Consider the following 16,009-nt stretch of genomic DNA (forward strand, 5'->3'; position numbering starts at 1 on the left):
TCTGCCTGATGGACAGGGCTGTTGACCAATAATCGTGCGGTAATGCAGGTGGGAGGCGGGCAACTCGGGTGACGGGCAGGCAGACGAGCCAATCAGGCGTGGCAGGAAGAGGGGCCGATTCTGGAAGCCATTACGCCAGTGCCGCAGGGCGGGGGCCATTGCGCGGGGCTGCCGGGCGGGCGCCGTACGCAATTTGCGTATCGTTGGCGGTGCCAAAGGGGGAGCGGGGGGGACCGACCCCTCCGGGCCCTGAGGGGCCTCGGGGCCCCCCTGTTGTCCCCGGCCCCGGGGGTGGGGGGGGCCCCTGCCGCCCCTCGGCCGTCCCCCGCGTCCCCCAGGCCCCCTCAGGTGTGACCCCGTGCCCCGTCCCCGCTGCCCCCCATGGCCATGGCGTCGCCGCCGGCGCCCCCAGCCAAGAAGCGGAAGATGAACTTCTCGGAGCGGGAGGTGGAGATCATCGTGGAGGAGCTGGAGCGGGGCAAGCACCTCCTCGTCAACCACTTCAACGCGGGCGTGCCGCTGGCCGCCAAGGCCGCCGCCTGGCACGACATCCTGCGCCGCGTCAACGCCGTCGCCACCTGCCACCGCGAGCTGCCCGAGGTCAAGAAGAAGTGGTCCGACCTCAAGACCGAGGTGCGGCGCAAAGTGGCCCAAGTGCGGGCTGCCATGGAAGGGGGAGGCGAGAGCCAGAACGGCGGCGGCAACGGGCCCGAGGGCGAGGAGCCGGCGGGCGGCGCGGCCGCCCCGGTGATCCTCACGCCCATGCAGCAGCGCATCTGCAACCTGCTGGGAGAGGCCACCATCATCAGCCTGCCGAGCGGCGACTGCGGCGTGGGGGACGGCAGCGACATCCCCATCACCGCCTCGGCCACCACGGTCACCCTGACCCAGAGTGAGTGCTGCGCCCGCCCGAACGCTCTGCGCTGCACTGGAGGGCCAGCCAAGGCCCTGACACCCCGAGCTTGTGTGGGGACAGAACCACAGAGTGGTTTCGGTTGGAAAGGACCTTAAAGAGCACCCAGTTCCAACCCCTTGCCATGGGCAGAGACACCTTCTACTAGACCAGGTTGCTGCATCCAGCCTGGCCTTGAACATTTCCAGGGATAGGGTGCCCACAGGTTCTTTGGGCAGAGAGAAACCCCAACAAAAAGAAATCCTCACATCTCTGTAATGAAATGCTCCTCCCAGTGTGCCCTTGTGGTGTAGGGGAGTGGCCACAAGACACGAAGGTACTGCAAGTCAGCTTTGACAGCTGGGCTCAGCCTTGAGGATAAGGGAATCAAAGATCATGTGCACCTTGGGAAATTCTTCAGTCCCTCTCTGGGAACAAAAGCACAGGGAAAAACTTCTTCAGGGCTGATTTTCCAGCGTGCAGTTTCCAAAGTGCAGCTCTTCTACTGACAGGGGCCATTTGGGGTCTTTGCTGTTGTGTCAGTCAGTTAATGCTGCTTGGGAAGATTGTTCTAAACTAGAGATTGAGAAATTATATTGACTAGACAGATAAGGCATTCCCTATTCCTTTGGATTGTACAGCCCAGAAGGAAGCTCGAGTGAGGGTGGAGTAGACTTAAATAGGTCATTTTGTGCATTGCTGGCCGTTGTATGTTATCTCACTGAACAGGCCGTATTCCTGTGGTATTCACTGAATAGTCCTGTAGATAAAAATCCTGTATCACAGCTACTCCTGACTCCCTTTCTGTCCTTTGTTCTCAGTTCCTGCAGAGACAACCTACCACAGTCTGGAGGATGGGGTTGTGGAGTACTGCACCACGGAAGCCCCCACCACCGTCACTGCGGAGGCGCCCTTGGAGATGATGGCCCATCAACACGAGGTGTCCGCCAAGCCCCAGGAGCTGAAAAGCCGCATTGCCCTGAACTCAGCCAAGCTCCTGCAGGAGCAGCGAGTGACCAACCTGCACGTGAAGGAGATTGCCCAGCACCTGGAGCAGCAGAATGACTTGCTGCAGATGATTCGCCGCTCGCAGGAGGTGCAGGCGTGTGCCCAGGAGCGGCAGGCACAGGCCATGGAGGGGACGCAGGCAGCGCTGAGTGCCCTCATCCAGGTCCTCCGCCCCATGATTAAGGACTTCCGTCGATTTTTGCAGAGCAATACACCCAGCCCATCGGTCACCACTGAGCCTGGCCAGACAGGGCAGCAAGATGGTATGATCCAGTGAAACAGTGATGGGAGGGGAGCTTTAGATTGATGCTAGGAAAAATTTCCTCCCTGAAAGGGTTGCCAAGCCCTGGCACAGGCTGCCCAGGGCAGTGGTGGAGTCACCATTCCTGGAGGGATTTAAAAATGTGTAGATATGGCACTTGGGAACATGGGTTAGTGGTGGATGTGGCAGTGCTGGGGAAACAATTGAACTCAATGATCTCAAAAGTCTGTGATTCTGTGGGATATCTGCCATGCCACAAACCTACCCATGCTGGCAGAGGACACTTGGGAACAAGGGGTGTTGCCTCTTGTCAGTGTGAATGGCTCCCTTGGAGTTTGGCTGAGTCTAGACAGCTTTCTCTGCTAATCTTGTGCTAATCTGCCTTTTCAGACTCTCATTCTGAGCCATAGCAGGATGTGTAATAAGCCAGCAACTTAACATGAATTGCTTTAGTTCCTCAAACAATAGATTTATTTTTTTAAGTTATTTTTTAATTTCTGTTTGGAAAAAAAATCTGTCCTAAGTATTTTACCTCTCTTTTTGTGTCTCTCTCAAGATCTATAGCCTTTAACTGACTTCTAACGTGGAGAGTTTTGTCGGGATATCAGTGCTGCAGCTGCCAAGGTACAGTGATCGTGAACCCATAGTGCAAACAGTGAATGCATTTCTGGCTCTTGCTGAAAGCATTTACTGGAAACGTGGTACCGGATGTGGTAGAACCTTCCCTCTGCACTGAGAGCTATGGATCGTGCTCCTGCAGCGTCACATCCTGCCCATGCAGACTAGCACCCAGCTTCTGTGCATTTTAAATCCCACCTACCTGCCCTGAAGATCCCAGTGGGATTGAAACAGTGCATTCACTTCATGTTTTATCTGTGTGCAGTCATGAAATTTCTCTATCAACTTGGCAGATGGAATGAAACTTTCATGTCTTGGGTACCAGAAACTCTCCTGGGATACATCTTGGCACAATGTCTTTATTGGTCGCAGCATAAACACCCAAGGGCCTGGATGAGTTTCACTGGGGTGGATGGAACGGTGAAACTCCATCTCTGCTTCATCTGCATAGTTTGTCACCTCCAGAATACCTTGATCCATCAAAGTGGACATAGACTATGGTCCTGGACTAAGCTGCAGCCACACGGGAATTCACAATGTTTAGGAGTTTGTCAGCCACTGATTTGAGTGAATTTTGGGGCATTACTTGGTTCTGCTGCTGGTGGTGTTTGTTTTGTTCTGTTTGGGAGCTGGAAGCCAGTCCAGCCATTCCGTGTTTGTCTGCTGGCTGGCCTCATCCTGAGAAACAGAGCTGAGGTTTTCCTCACCATCCTCTACCGTTACACAGGGTGAAACAACATTACAGCCACTTCTGAGGCATCCAGGCTATGGGGCTTGGTCCTTTCATGGGAAAGCTTAATTGCACAGGATGGTCAACATGATTCTCACAGACTTGCAGTAACTTCATGAACTTTTAAAGGTCCACTTGTACATGCATGAAAGAAAACTTAGGGAAAGAAAAAAGGAAGTGTAAGTCTTCTCCTACCTTTGCAAAGTGGCTTACGTTTTACAGGCTTGTGGCTTGCCAGGTTATTACTTTTGAAATGGAACTTTTCCAGAACTGGTATTTACTTGCTGGTAAGTCTCCTTTAGGGCTGACGAGGGAGTGAATTTGCACAATCAAATGAAACCTTTACACAGCCTTTAATGGGGAGATGCTGATGGTTAGAGCACTGAAGAGGTCACTGCTGTCATTCCTTGGCCTTTACTCATCTCCTCTTGTCTACAAATCTAATGGGGGAGAAAAGGACAAAACTGAGAAGTGTTTGGTCCCTGGAAGACTCCCAACCCCTTGGGACTGACACCTCCAAGCTGAGTCGGGGTGGATCCTGCCTTGTCTGGCATCTCACCACATGAGTAGCACTTGCCTGGCTCTTCCTCTTAGACTTTGTGGAATCAAATCAATTGCTGAATTGAGATTTATTTTTAGAGTGAGGACTATGTTGTATGTGTTGGTTTACCTCATTTGTGTAATGATCTCTCCTTTACAAATATGAATTTTAATAAAAAATACATTTTGGTAAACAGGCTGTTTCAGTTCATTGGTGTGCACCAAGGCAGAAGTGAAAATGAGGTCATGATAACAACTTTGCAGCACAGAATCCTCACTGTGAAGGAACCAAGGAGAGCTGTGAACTACCACGAGTCACAGTAGCTTTTCTTCTTGTTTGTGAACCTTGTGGCCTTTTATTTACATAACTACAGACTTTTTCAAATAATAGCTTTTACAAGCTTACCTTGGAGCATGAGATATTTCACAGTGTCTGACATATTACTTAAATACAGTAATCTCCCAACTGCTCAGAAGATGCCACAATAGCCTAAATAATGGTAGAATTTCCAGCCTTTGGCTTTAAATTGCAGTGTGCATTTTTTTTCAGTGACTAAGCACTTCAGCTGTGTTGCTTTTCTGGAGGACTAAACATGTTGCCATTGGAACCACCCATTTTTCCTGTCTTTTCAGGATAAATTCAGAGCTTAGTCAAGCCAGCAGCATCCAAGCATGTGTTCTGTGTACAGATTTTTGTCTCATTAAAAATATGTGGAAACATTTTAAATACAGGGTGAACTGTGATGAGGGGCTTGGTTGTTGCTCATGAAGTGGTCATCAAACTTGAGGGGAACACAGAAAAATGTCCCTTAATGTTAAAACCAGGATGAATAGGTGAACAGGACACTGACACGGCAAACAAGAACACACAACATTCAACTGAACAACTAACTGATGTCCACACAGAACACAAGCTAAGGAGGAATATTTACAGATGTTTGTTCTCTATTGTTCTTCCTGTACCTAGAGATTTGTATTCAAATCCAGAGTGGGAAGGAGCCATGCAGAGATGTTCTGCCACAGAGTAGATGTTTTGCCTTGGACATGGGGGTGAGCAGCATCTTCCTGCCTGCTGGGGAAAGGGAAGTTTGGCAGGGGACTCAGTGGTGAGAAGAATGTTTGTGGCCACCGAGGCAGCAGCAAGCCAGCAGGAGCACCGCTGCTCCCTCGGAGCAAAGCTCCGCTTGCGATGTGCGCGGCTGCAGCCCGGCTTTCCAGGAGATGGCACTGCGCGCCGGGATCCCGAGCGCCGCACCGGCCCAGGAGCCAGCCCTGACCTCCGTGCCTTTGGGATCCTGCTTGCACCCTTCGCTGGCAAGTATTTTCAGGGCTGAGAGCCTGAGGAGGAGGAAGTTCAAAGGGCAGCCTGCAGTTGTGAGATATCCCTGGAGAAGTCCTGATGCTGGGGACTGAGACCAGGTCCCTCTGGTTCCCAAAGGCACAGAGGACACTGAGATGTCTGTCTTCAGGATAAGTTCACTGCAGAACCGAATGGACAAGCACAAGATTAAAAAAACACATCAAGTACTTCATTATAAGCAAAGAGGCAGATTTTAAGGTTTTTTTTTAGAACAGGTTTTAAGCTTTAGGACAGGTTTTAAGGGTTTTTTAGTTGGTTTTTTTTTAACATATGTCAGTTTCCCACAAGTACAGTGCACTGCCATCACTGCATCGCAGTTCTGGGAGCAGATCCCCTCCGAGGGACAGAATGATATGCTCTGCACACTCACCCAAATAACCTCTACTTCCTCCAGCACGATTTTAAAGTTTGTCAAGCCTGTTTCAGCAAAGCATCCTTCTGGGGATCTTTTGTGGGTTTTCTCCTGTTGTCATGTGAGAGATTGTTGCCAGCAAGTATTGCCAGCAGAAGGGTGGTCAGGTCAGTGTGAAAATTAAGGCATTTAAGATTCTATGTCTTGCTTGAAGGCACCTGATAAGAAGCTTCATGAGACTGAGGAGCACAGCTTCCAGCCCATGTTTTGAGTGGGGGAATGAAGTGGATATCGCCTGCAAATGAGTGCCAGATGCGTAGGTGATTAACCCGAGGCAGAATCCCAGCGCCAGCAGGGACAGTTTCTTTCACCTCTGTCACCTGGAATTCCGAATTAAAGGTTGCTGTGTCAAGGAGGAACCACAGACTTATGGTTGCTTCTGATGTATTTGGGGTAACAGCAGCATTTGTGGGGTTGCAGTCAGTGGGACAGACCATGGCCACAACCAGCAATTCTCTTGTCCAGCACAACATTGAAGGGATGGAAGCTGGGATACAGACACAGGATGAAGCTTGATAAACACAACAAGCCTTGAGGCAAAGCAGATTTCAAGTCTGCAGATTTTGGAAGAGGCAAACAAGATCCAGTTCCACCCACAGACCTCACAGAATGAAGCGGAGAGTTCTGCTGCACATTCCCAGAACACACTGAAGCAGACATGGAAACCAGTAAACAAAAAAAGCCAGGCAGCTGGATTTTCAGGTTTAGCCACATTTTTGGGGAATGGAATCCAGGACTCCAGATTCCTGGGCTCCCTTTTATCAGTAACAGGATTCCCAGTGCTGGCAGGCCAGAAACCCACCGTGCAGGTGTGTCCTTTGCACATCCAACAGGAAACCCAGCCTGGCACAGAAAGTGAAACAGTTCCTGCCCTTTATGATGATGAGTTCAGTTAAATATGGAACAAGTGAAAAACACAAGCAGGTCAAAGTGCAGCTCACAGCCTGTTATTAAGCTGAGAAGTCACAAGCTTGGAGTAACTCCACACCATGGGATAATGGTATGCAATGGGGACAGGTACCCATTCCCCTCACAGGGTTTCCAGCTGCCTGCACACTACAGCTGGCACTGCTGTGCTGTCTGCACCCCCCGCCCCATTTTGGGAGCTCCCCAGCCTGGACCTGCCCCAGGTCCTGGGGAAGGCACCCACCCCCTGCTCCTTGGAGCATCCTACTTGCATCCCACTCACAGCTCCAAGAATGCATTTACAGCATAAGGTGACGTGTGGTAATCTCCTCTTTTTTTGGATGATGAGGCTGAAAGCTCATTAAGGCCATTACAGCAGAGGCGACAGGTGTAACAGGGGAGAACCATTACTATGTTTATGCTGTTACAGCAACATGTGTAATTTAGTTTTAAAACTTTAATCATTTGGCTGCCAGGACAAAAGAATTGGCGTGATGATGCTTTCCAGAGGAAGATGCTGATGATGTAGTTTGCAGGGCTTGTGCATCTGGGATTCCCCTGCGATAAGAGATAGGATTTGAAGGCTCACCAAATGCATTACAGGTCTACCTCACTTCACCTCACTGAGTTTTGTCCCTCCTGCATTTATCTCACCTTGTTTCTCCACTGCTGCTTTATCTCTGCCCTCAAAGCAGAGAAGAGGCAAGACAAGGCATCTCTGTTGGTGCTGACTCTCAGAGCACAGCAGTCCTAGTCCTGGCCAGCCGGGCACACCTCTCCAGGAGAGCAGAGGTGAGGCCCAAATGTAACTGCAGAGCACAGACTGATAAAAATACCCCAGACTGATAAGACAGTGCCCTGAGCCAGCAAAAGTTGAGGAAGTGGTGGCAGCACTGGGGAGCGGCCTCAGGAAAGGCTTAGGTCAGAAGAGCACAGGGCAGGGAAGTGGCTGAGGCTCATGGAGCAGAGGTGAGGTGGGCACAGCCATAGGGAAATCCATAGGATGTGAGTCTGGGATGAGTAGAATCCATGTCTATCAAAACACCTTGGTCACACACACACAGCTCCCCCCATGGCCAATGGATTGCACCTGAGCAGAAAATAATATAAAGCCAGAGGGATGGTGGATGGATGAAGACACCCTACACCCACATTCCCTCCGTGGGAGGCTGGGACTTACCCATCCCTTCTGTAAACAGGATCACTGTCCCTTTCAAACATGTGAATTTCTCCAGAAACAATTATGCAGCATAAACACAGCAAAATCAACAGGGTGAATTTTGAACTAATAAAGATTTAATCTCTCAGTCATAAGACTGCGTTTGTTAGGAAAATACACATACCCCTGAGAATGCAGCTACGGTTGCTATACTACACACTGCTCAGCAGCTCGCTGGGCATTCTTCCAAATCCATTTATTTTTAACATCAGTCACATTATTCAATTAATTATAAAAACACTGAGGTTTTCAAGAGATGTTTCTGATAAAACTGCAAAGTAAATATGCGTGAGAACAGCAAGGATTAAAGTGTCTGTAAACTTTAGCATTTGAGGCTGTTGCTATAAACAAGAGAAGTACTCGAGAAGGTTATTTACCAGAGTGAATCATAGCAGATAACAAAGTCTCCTCCCACACACACAGGGATAGTTTGTCCTTTACCTAGGGATGGAAGCAGAGCATCCACATGTCTGTCAGCCCTGTCAGCCATGTGCTGGGGCATGAGAGGTGTGAGAACTGGCCTGGATTCTTCAGATGCCTCTGGTATTTCAGCATCATAATTTGTAAATATCAAATATTTAGCAGGCTCTTTCCTAATAAGCTGGAAACAGAAATCAAAAAATGACAGCCCATCTCCAGATGGGCATTGATGGAAGGATTCAAGCCTCACCTGTAAGACCAGCCTATAAACCTTGCTGTTTCCTGGTGACTCCCGGGATGTCCTGTGATGATTTCACTGTACTAATACAAAATGTTTTCCCAGTCCAAAGTCTGTGTCAGCTTAACCTGGTAAGGAAAAATCATAACAATGCATTTGGTTTGATCCAATTTTTCACTTTTATCCAAGAACATTTCTGTGTAGTTTTCCTAGCAGACTCTTTTTTTTTTTTTTTTTTTCTTCCCAAGGTTCACATTGTGGTGGAATTATTTGATAGCTCTGATATTGTCTGCATAAGATGGCAGATTACAGGCAAGGAGTCTGGGCATCAAAGCCTGGCAGAGAGCAAGGACTCTCAGGCTTTCATCCAAGCTTTGCATATCAGCCTTGGGAACAGTTCCTCCTATATGAGCCTCAACTTCTCAGCCACAGAGGCTCTTGGGCAAACGCCTAAATTTTAAATCTAGGCAAATCACGTTGATGATTGCAGCCTCCTTAAGGACAAGGAGAGACATTTTGTTCTGCTTGCCCTTAAACAATGGAATCCAGACTAACCAGGGATCCCAGCCGCAGCACTGGACACAGCAGCAGCACATAATAACAGGGAGCCATGCTGATGAAGGGATGTGCCCCACTGGCTGCCACATCTCACATGTGGAGGTGAGATTCCAGCTCTGGGCCCTGCCTCGTGCTGCTCCCCAGGGCTCTGTGGTACCGGCCTCCCTCCTGCTCCCAGGCAGCCCAGGCATTGCTGGCCTGACCCACAGCCACTGTGGTATCCTGAGGGGACAGGATGGCCACACCGCTGAGCAGCCTGAGGAACCATATGCCTGCAGCCCATGGGACCTGCTGATGAGAGGGATGTCACCAGGAGCTGCTTGGGCACTGGGACAAGCCAGGGGAAAAGTTCCTGGCTGTCAGGAGGATGCAGAGATGACATCTGTCACCAAACCACAGAATGGGTCAGGTTGAAAGGGTCCACAGTGGGTCATCTGGCTCCGTCTCCCTGCTCAAGTACGGTCATCCCAGCCCACATGGCACAGGATTGTGTCCAGACAGTTCTGGAATATCCCCAGTGAGGGAGACTCCAGACCCTCTCTGGGCCAGTGAGCAATCACTGCATAGGAAAGTTCTTCCTTATGTTCAGGTAAAACTTCCTGGGCATTGCTATCTGCCTATTGCCTGTTGTCCTTGTGATTGGCACCACTGACCTGAGCCTAGCCTCATCCCCTTGGCACTCCACTTTAGGTATTTAAACACATTAATGAGATCCCCTCTCAGTTATCTTTTCTCGAGGCTAAACAGGCCCACCTTCCTCAGTCTTTCCTCATAGCAGAGATGCACCAATTGCCCAGTCATCCTTGTTGCCCTCTACTGGACCCACTCCCAGGAGCTCCATATGTCTCACGTTAGAGATGACTGCCATCACCTCTGCCCAGGCAGGGACACCCCAGCGGCAGGGCCCTGCCATCCCCTCAGCTCCCGTGCCAGCTGGACCAGCTCAGCCTGCAGAGGAACGCCAAGACACCCTGTGGGGCGGGAAGCCCAGCGCCCCGAGTCCCGCTGAGGGGACCCCGCGGACCCCGCTGAGGGGACACCGCGGACCCGCTTCCCGCCCAGCCCCTCAGGCAGGAGGCGGGGCTTGTCCAAACCGACAGCTCTCTCCTCCAATCCCCGCGCTCTCTTCCCCGCCCCGTGCAGGACCAACCAATCACTGCCTCGCACTGCTCAGCCCGCCTCCTTGCTGCTGTCCAATCGCACGGCGCCGCTCGCGTTCTCTCGTCTCGGGGGAGGGCGGGTGGTTACGCGCTGTCGGTATTCCCGAAGCGCGGTGGCGCCGCTCTCCCCGCGCGCTGCCCGCGCACTGGCTGCGCTATCGGCGTAGCGACCGCAGTTAGCGTAGTGCGGGCAGAGACGGCCGTGTCGGGGAGCGGCGGCCGCCGTGCGAGGAGCGGGCTGGAGGAGCGGGCAGGCACCGCGCCGGCACCGCGCCGGCACCGCGCCGCAGGTCAGTGCAGGGCGCTGGGAAGCGGGCTGAGACCTTCCGTAAGGCAGCCGGGGATGGGGGGCCGGGAGAGGGGTAAGATCGCGCTGCTGCTCGGTGCACGGGCTGGGAGAGCGCTGAGCCCGGCTGCAGCTCGGTGCGCGGGCTGTGGGGCCGGAGCGGGGCTGCGGCCCGGGTATGGCTCGGTGCTTGCCCCTGGGGCTGGGCTGCGGGGCAGCCGGGGCTTCAGAGGGCCGTGAGGTGGGCTAAGATCTGGGCATAGCTTAGTGCACAGCTTGGCCAGAGAGCTGGGACCTGGGCACAGCTCAGTGCCCGGCTGGGACTTGGGCATAGCTCAGTGCCCGGCTGGGACAGGGAGCTGGGACCTGGGCACAGCTCAGTGCCCGGCTGGGACAGAGAACTGGGACCTGGGCACAGCTCAGTGCCCGGCTGGGACTTGGGCACAGCTCAGTGCACAGCTGGGACAGGGAGCTGGGACCTGGGCACAGCTCCCGTGCCCAGCTGGGACCTGGGCACAGCTCAGTGCCCAGCTCAGACAGGGAGCTGGGTCCTCAATACCATTCCGTGCATGACCCTGGAGTGCCAGGGCACAGGCTGTGACCTCACAGTAGCCAAGGCTGAGCCCTGGCAGCAGCTCAGCACAGGGACAGGTACTGCTCGTGGTGTGGAGCATTGAGCTGTCGCCCCCCACTCTGCTCCGAGGTGACTGTGGGACAGCAGAGCCCCGTGGAGGTGCCCGGGCCCTGGCAGAGCCGGCTGGGTTCTCCTGCAGCCACCGGGCAGGAGAGGGTCTTTAATCACCCACACAGGAGCTCCTAGAATTGGTGAGGATTGTTTACTGCCCGGTGTTCATAACCTTGTCCCTTTGAGATGTTAATCAGCTCCTGCCTCCGTGGTTTAGGTGTTTTGTAAATGTGTAACGAAATCGCTGTCTGCGGCCCCAGATCTGAACCGAGCAGGGCACAGCTCTGTGCAGAGCCGGTGCCGGAGGAAGGCAGCATTCCCGGTGGGCCTGGCCATTGGACAGCCAGATGACCTGATTCGGTTGTTATGCTGTGTAATCCGGAGCAGGCTGCTTGTTTTTTTCCCTCTCTGCTGCTTTCTCCATTTATAAGATACAGGTGCTAGCACTTAGTGCTGGTTGGAAATGCAGGAAAGAAACATATTTTTAATTTCTTGAGACGGATTTTCCTTCCTCTTATTAGACTACGTGTTAGAATGATCTTGTGCTGTACACTGCTTCTAAATATGATGACTGAAAATAGAGCAAATTTTTATTAGCTGCTTTGCAAAACAGAAATTACAAGAGGAATGACAACAGTGAAGCTTGCCCTAGGCAAAAAGGGGAAAGAGGATGTTGGGGCTGGGCTAATTGGGGCCATACCTCTTCAGACTGGAATGAGTCTGGACTGAATATTACCTATCCAAACAGGTTTTAGAGCAGGAGGAGGAGCCCAAGACTGGCTGGAACTAATTTACTCATTTCCCTCCCAAAGGCTGACCCAAAGACCTGTATCAAAGAGTTGCACAAGAGGTAGAGACTGGAAGCTCTTTGAATGTGCTGCCTGCAGACTTAAGGCCTTTCCAGAGACTCGAGATGACTTCTCACAAGAGATGCTTTCAGGAGGGGTTGTGCTGAAGACAGAGCACTGCAGCCTCTAACTGGGACAGCTCCTGCTGGTCTGGAGCTGAGACCCAACTTCCCTCCCCCCGTTTCCCTTGGAGATGTTGCAGAGATTTAATCTGACCTCTTCCTGCTCACCTGAAGCCTGCCGTGGCGATGATCCCACAGCCAGATCCGACCACCAAAGAGAAGAGAATCGTGCGTTTGAAGCTGGGCCGTCGTCGTAACTGAACTGGAATTTACTCCCTGCTTGTGCTCCCAGAACGACTGCCCTTCCTCTGCTTGTCTGTTTGTGCTGTGAGCCACTTCTCCCTGATCTTGTTTGGAATTCCTGAGCTTTCCTCGCTGAATTTGCCCATGGCTTTCCTGATGAAGAAGAAGAAATTCAAGTTTCAGACAAGTTTTACTCTAGAAGAGCTGACTGCTGTCCCCTTTGTCAATGGGGTTCTGTTCTGCAAAATCAGGCTGCTAGATGGAGGAGACTTTGCTAGTTTATCTAGCAGGTAAGACCCTGTCTGCAGACTTGCTGCCTGGCTGTGCTTCTTTCCCTGGTTATTCTTCCTTTGAGTGGTTTAGCATATGGCAACCACTTGCTTACCCCTTGATGGGAATTTAATAGTTCTGTTGTAGGGCCCCACATGCCATATCATTCTCCAGAGCAGGGGAAGTACATAGCTGGAGAGCTCTGAACCTGGGTGGTGTTGGCTGATTTGAGCTGGATTGAATTTTTCAGAGATGAGGGGAGGGAGCGGGAGGTCACTCCCCTGAAAGGGGATTAAATCCTCTCTTCTCTTTTCCCCTCCTCCTTGCCCAAGTTCTCACAGACTGTTTCAAACCCTGTTCTGTATTGCCTTCATGCCTTACTTGGAACTCAACTCTGTAGGAAGCTGTCTAAGCAAATCAACCCTCCCCAACTTTGCTCTCCCCCTTTGATACTGAATTTCCCTTCTTGGTAAGGATGGAAGTAGTTTGTTTTGTGTTGCAAATTGCTGTGCAAGGGAAAACTGCTGCCTGGAGTCAAAGTTGTCAGTGTTAAAGACCCAGTTTATCTCCTTGAACTGATGCCATTGCATTTCCCACTTGAGAGCAGCAGTGTTTTCTGTGTCATGTTGGGATTGTTCTGCTACACATCTTATAAGGTTCTGCCATCCTCTGTTGGCATTTCTCTGGCTCCTTCAGGCAGGTCTGACCCCACTCTTGTTACTAATTGCTAATAAAAACTTGCTTTGTTTCCAACTATGCACACAGATTATCACAACAGTATGCAAACACGAATTCCACAACAGCCCAGACTTGCTTTCTGCTTCAAAATGTGAAGGAAGCTTTCAGTGGCTTTCAAAACTTGTTTTTTTACTTTCCTAAGTGGCTGCTCAGTTTTAAAGGTACAGAATTAGTTTGTGCTAGCTGTTAACTGCTTTATCCCAGGACTAAAGCCTGGTTGGGTCTGGTTTTCCTCTTTGTATTGCTGTGTACTGAGCTTTTTCATTTCAGGAGAGATTTTATTGGACAAACATAAAACATTTCTGTCTTGCAAACAGAAGTGTTAGGGCAGTGCTCAAAGCTTGGGTATTTTTTTCCAGAGGCACGATGCAACCTCATCTGAAGTCCATAGAAGCTGAGGGTGTGGAACACCTCCAGAAATGGACTTTGAATTAATTTCTCTTTTGAAGAAAATCTATCAAAAGAGCTTTTCCTAAGTGTTCTCCCCTGAGGCTAAATCCTTGGGTTTGGTGGAAGCAGTTTATCTAAGGAATTCAAACAGTATGTGAACTTGGAAAGAAATTAACCCTTCCACTTCCTGGAGTCATAAGAGAATAAGTGGCACTGGAGGGTGTCTCAGGAAAAGTCTGTGCAGAGAAATGTCCATCTCCCTCTCCTTGTTGTCCCTGAAAGCAGCTTCTGGGAGCCGTCCCTGGGATTTGCTGGTGCTGCCAGCCGTGTGGGTTGTTTTCTGAGCTGGCTGGGGTTCAGTAGTTCGCTCAGCGTTGCAGATGTGTTCCAGCAGCAAAATCAACTGTAATTCAAAACCAAACACGTAACACATACATAGCTCTGAAACGAGCAAAGGCAAAGAGGGCTGGGGGTTTCCCGCCTTTCCCCCAACCTGTCTGTGCTCTAACTGAAAGCACATGGAAACCTGTTCCTGCTTGAAAAGTTATGGGTCTCAGTGGTATTGAGTCATTTGACCTTTTCCAAATATTTTTCCCTGTTGCAGTTAGAGAAATTTCAGGAGGGATGAATTTCCAGAAGAGTTACTGTGTGGAGAGGCTCCCAGGTCATGCCTTGGCTTTGCTCTGTGCTCGTCTCTTCATTTCTATCACCTTTTTGATACTCACTGGGAAAGATTAAAGGAAAATAAATACTGTATAAATGTTGTGTTAGAAATCTGTAAGTTGTTTAGAGTCCATGTTTCTCTGAAATCAACCACTTCCAAAACTGATTGGGTTTGAGGTTGTAATGTCTGGAAGGTAATCTCTTGTGATCTGCTTATGTCCAGAATCTGGTGTTTGCTCTGCAATTGATTTGGGCTTCTGTGATCTGGGCCATTTGGAGGTCGGTGGCTGTGATCGAGCTGAGCTGTAGCCCTTCATGACTATGAGTTTTCAGATAACTGATCTGAATAATGTGTCCCTTGTCACCTGGTGTCTGTAAACTGAGGCTAGAAGCAGGTATAGGAGCTCTTCGCAGGAAACGTTAAATCAGTTTTTGTAGTTGTCTTGTGGAAAGAGGACTGTTACACAGGAACCTCCAGAGACAAATTTTTCAGGTTATTTACAATAAGCTTACTTGACACCTCATGCATGTCTGTGGCAGGAGGTGGGAATATAATATTCCCAACGAGTTCCAGGTGGCACTGGGATCATTTTGACCTGTGGGCAAGGCAGAGCCTGTACTGCTGGCTCCCATCAGCCTGTCCTGGTCCCAAGTCCAGCTCAGCCTGGGTTGCACACACGGAGCTGCCACAGTCCGGTGGGACCCACACTGGGCTGATGGGAGCCCAGTGTGATTCCTGGACTGCTCACACTTCTGGCTGGAACCTGTCTGAAATGTGTTAAGACTAAATGCTCTTAGGAATTCAAGGATGTCTGGAAAAGGTTCAGGTCCTGTCAGCACATTCAGCTTTGGGGATCTGCCTCTCCTGGGTTTTCTGGTTGTTTGGGGTTTTTTTTAATTATTATTTTCTTTCAGGCAGGTACTCTTATTTCCAGTTTTCCTGTGCTCAGGCCTTGCATTAAACTATAGGTATTTTAATGACTAAAATTTCAGCTGTAAATACCTTTTTGCTTGTCCTTTCCTCTCCCTTTGTAAAGTTTCCTTAGGCTGTTCTGGGACTTCTGAGGAATAAAACTCACAGGTTTCACTTTGCAGTGCTCTGTGTTAAAAGCATCTATTGAGTCTCTGGGTTTATCACCTTGCAGTTGGATTACAGAAGTTGGGCATCTGAAAAGTCATCTAAGCCAGGTGTAGGCCAGGCAAATGCTGTATTTCCCAATATATTGAGAAGTACCAATATATTCCTTGAATATTTTTAATCCAGATACTTAAATAGCACAACCACCAGTGAATTCAGTTGCCTCCCAAGTGTGTTTAAAAATAGCAGGCACAGAGAAGTAGGGATGTATTCATGGCAACCGTTTTTGTGGAGCAGGTGGGCGGCTGCATTTTGTACCAGTTTGAAGCTTTCTGGGGGGTTGTGCAGCTTTGTTCCTAGAGAGATGAGACAATAAATTCATCAGGAGACATCCCATCCATGGATCAGCACAGGCAGGAGCTT

General features: G+C 50.4%; 2 protein-coding genes across 7 annotated transcripts in view; both read left to right on the plus strand.

Annotated features, from left to right (window-relative positions):
- Nucleotides 1-43: 43 nt before the first annotated feature.
- Nucleotides 44-4,244, plus strand: NAIF1 (nuclear apoptosis inducing factor 1). 3 transcript variants are annotated; one of them, XM_012578285.5, is made up of 3 exons: nt 47-892; nt 1,714-2,163; nt 2,727-4,244. In XM_012578285.5, exons 1-3 carry the CDS (start codon nt 382-384, stop codon nt 2,735-2,737), a joined length of 972 nt encoding a protein of 323 aa, XP_012433739.3. In that variant the 5' UTR covers nt 47-381; the 3' UTR covers nt 2,738-4,244. The 3 variants fall into 3 exon arrangements, with proteins under 3 accessions (XP_030142599.3, XP_012433739.3, XP_012433740.3); XM_012578286.5 differs by having other exon boundaries at nt 60-892; nt 2,719-4,244; XM_030286739.4 differs by lacking the exon at nt 2,727-4,244 and having other exon boundaries at nt 44-892; nt 1,714-2,712.
- Nucleotides 4,245-10,447: 6,203 nt separating this feature from the next.
- Nucleotides 10,448-16,009, plus strand: part of EEIG1 (estrogen-induced osteoclastogenesis regulator 1) — a 36,979-nt gene continuing 31,417 nt past the window's right edge. Inside the window, exons 1-2 of one of the 4 annotated variants that reach the window (XM_030286741.4) lie at nt 10,448-10,613; nt 12,043-12,737. In XM_030286741.4, coding sequence (XP_030142601.4) covers nt 12,592-12,737 — 146 coding nt within the window. In that variant the 5' untranslated portion in view covers nt 10,448-10,613; nt 12,043-12,591. The other 3 variants (XM_002197127.7, XM_030286742.4, XM_072936834.1) reach the window with 3 other exon arrangements.

This window comes from Taeniopygia guttata, chromosome 17 (genome assembly GCF_048771995.1).
Source record: "Taeniopygia guttata chromosome 17, bTaeGut7.mat, whole genome shotgun sequence".
Lineage (NCBI taxonomy): Eukaryota > Metazoa > Chordata > Aves > Passeriformes > Estrildidae > Taeniopygia > Taeniopygia guttata.

Coding starts and splice junctions, on each gene's coding strand:
- NAIF1 (XM_030286739.4), top strand. CDS start 382: ATGGCCATGGCGTCGCCGCCGGCGCCCCCAGCCAAGAAGCGGAAGATG. Junction 893..1,713: donor CACGGTCACCCTGACCCAGA/GTGAGTGCTGCG, acceptor CTTTGTTCTCAG/TTCCTGCAGAGACAACCTAC.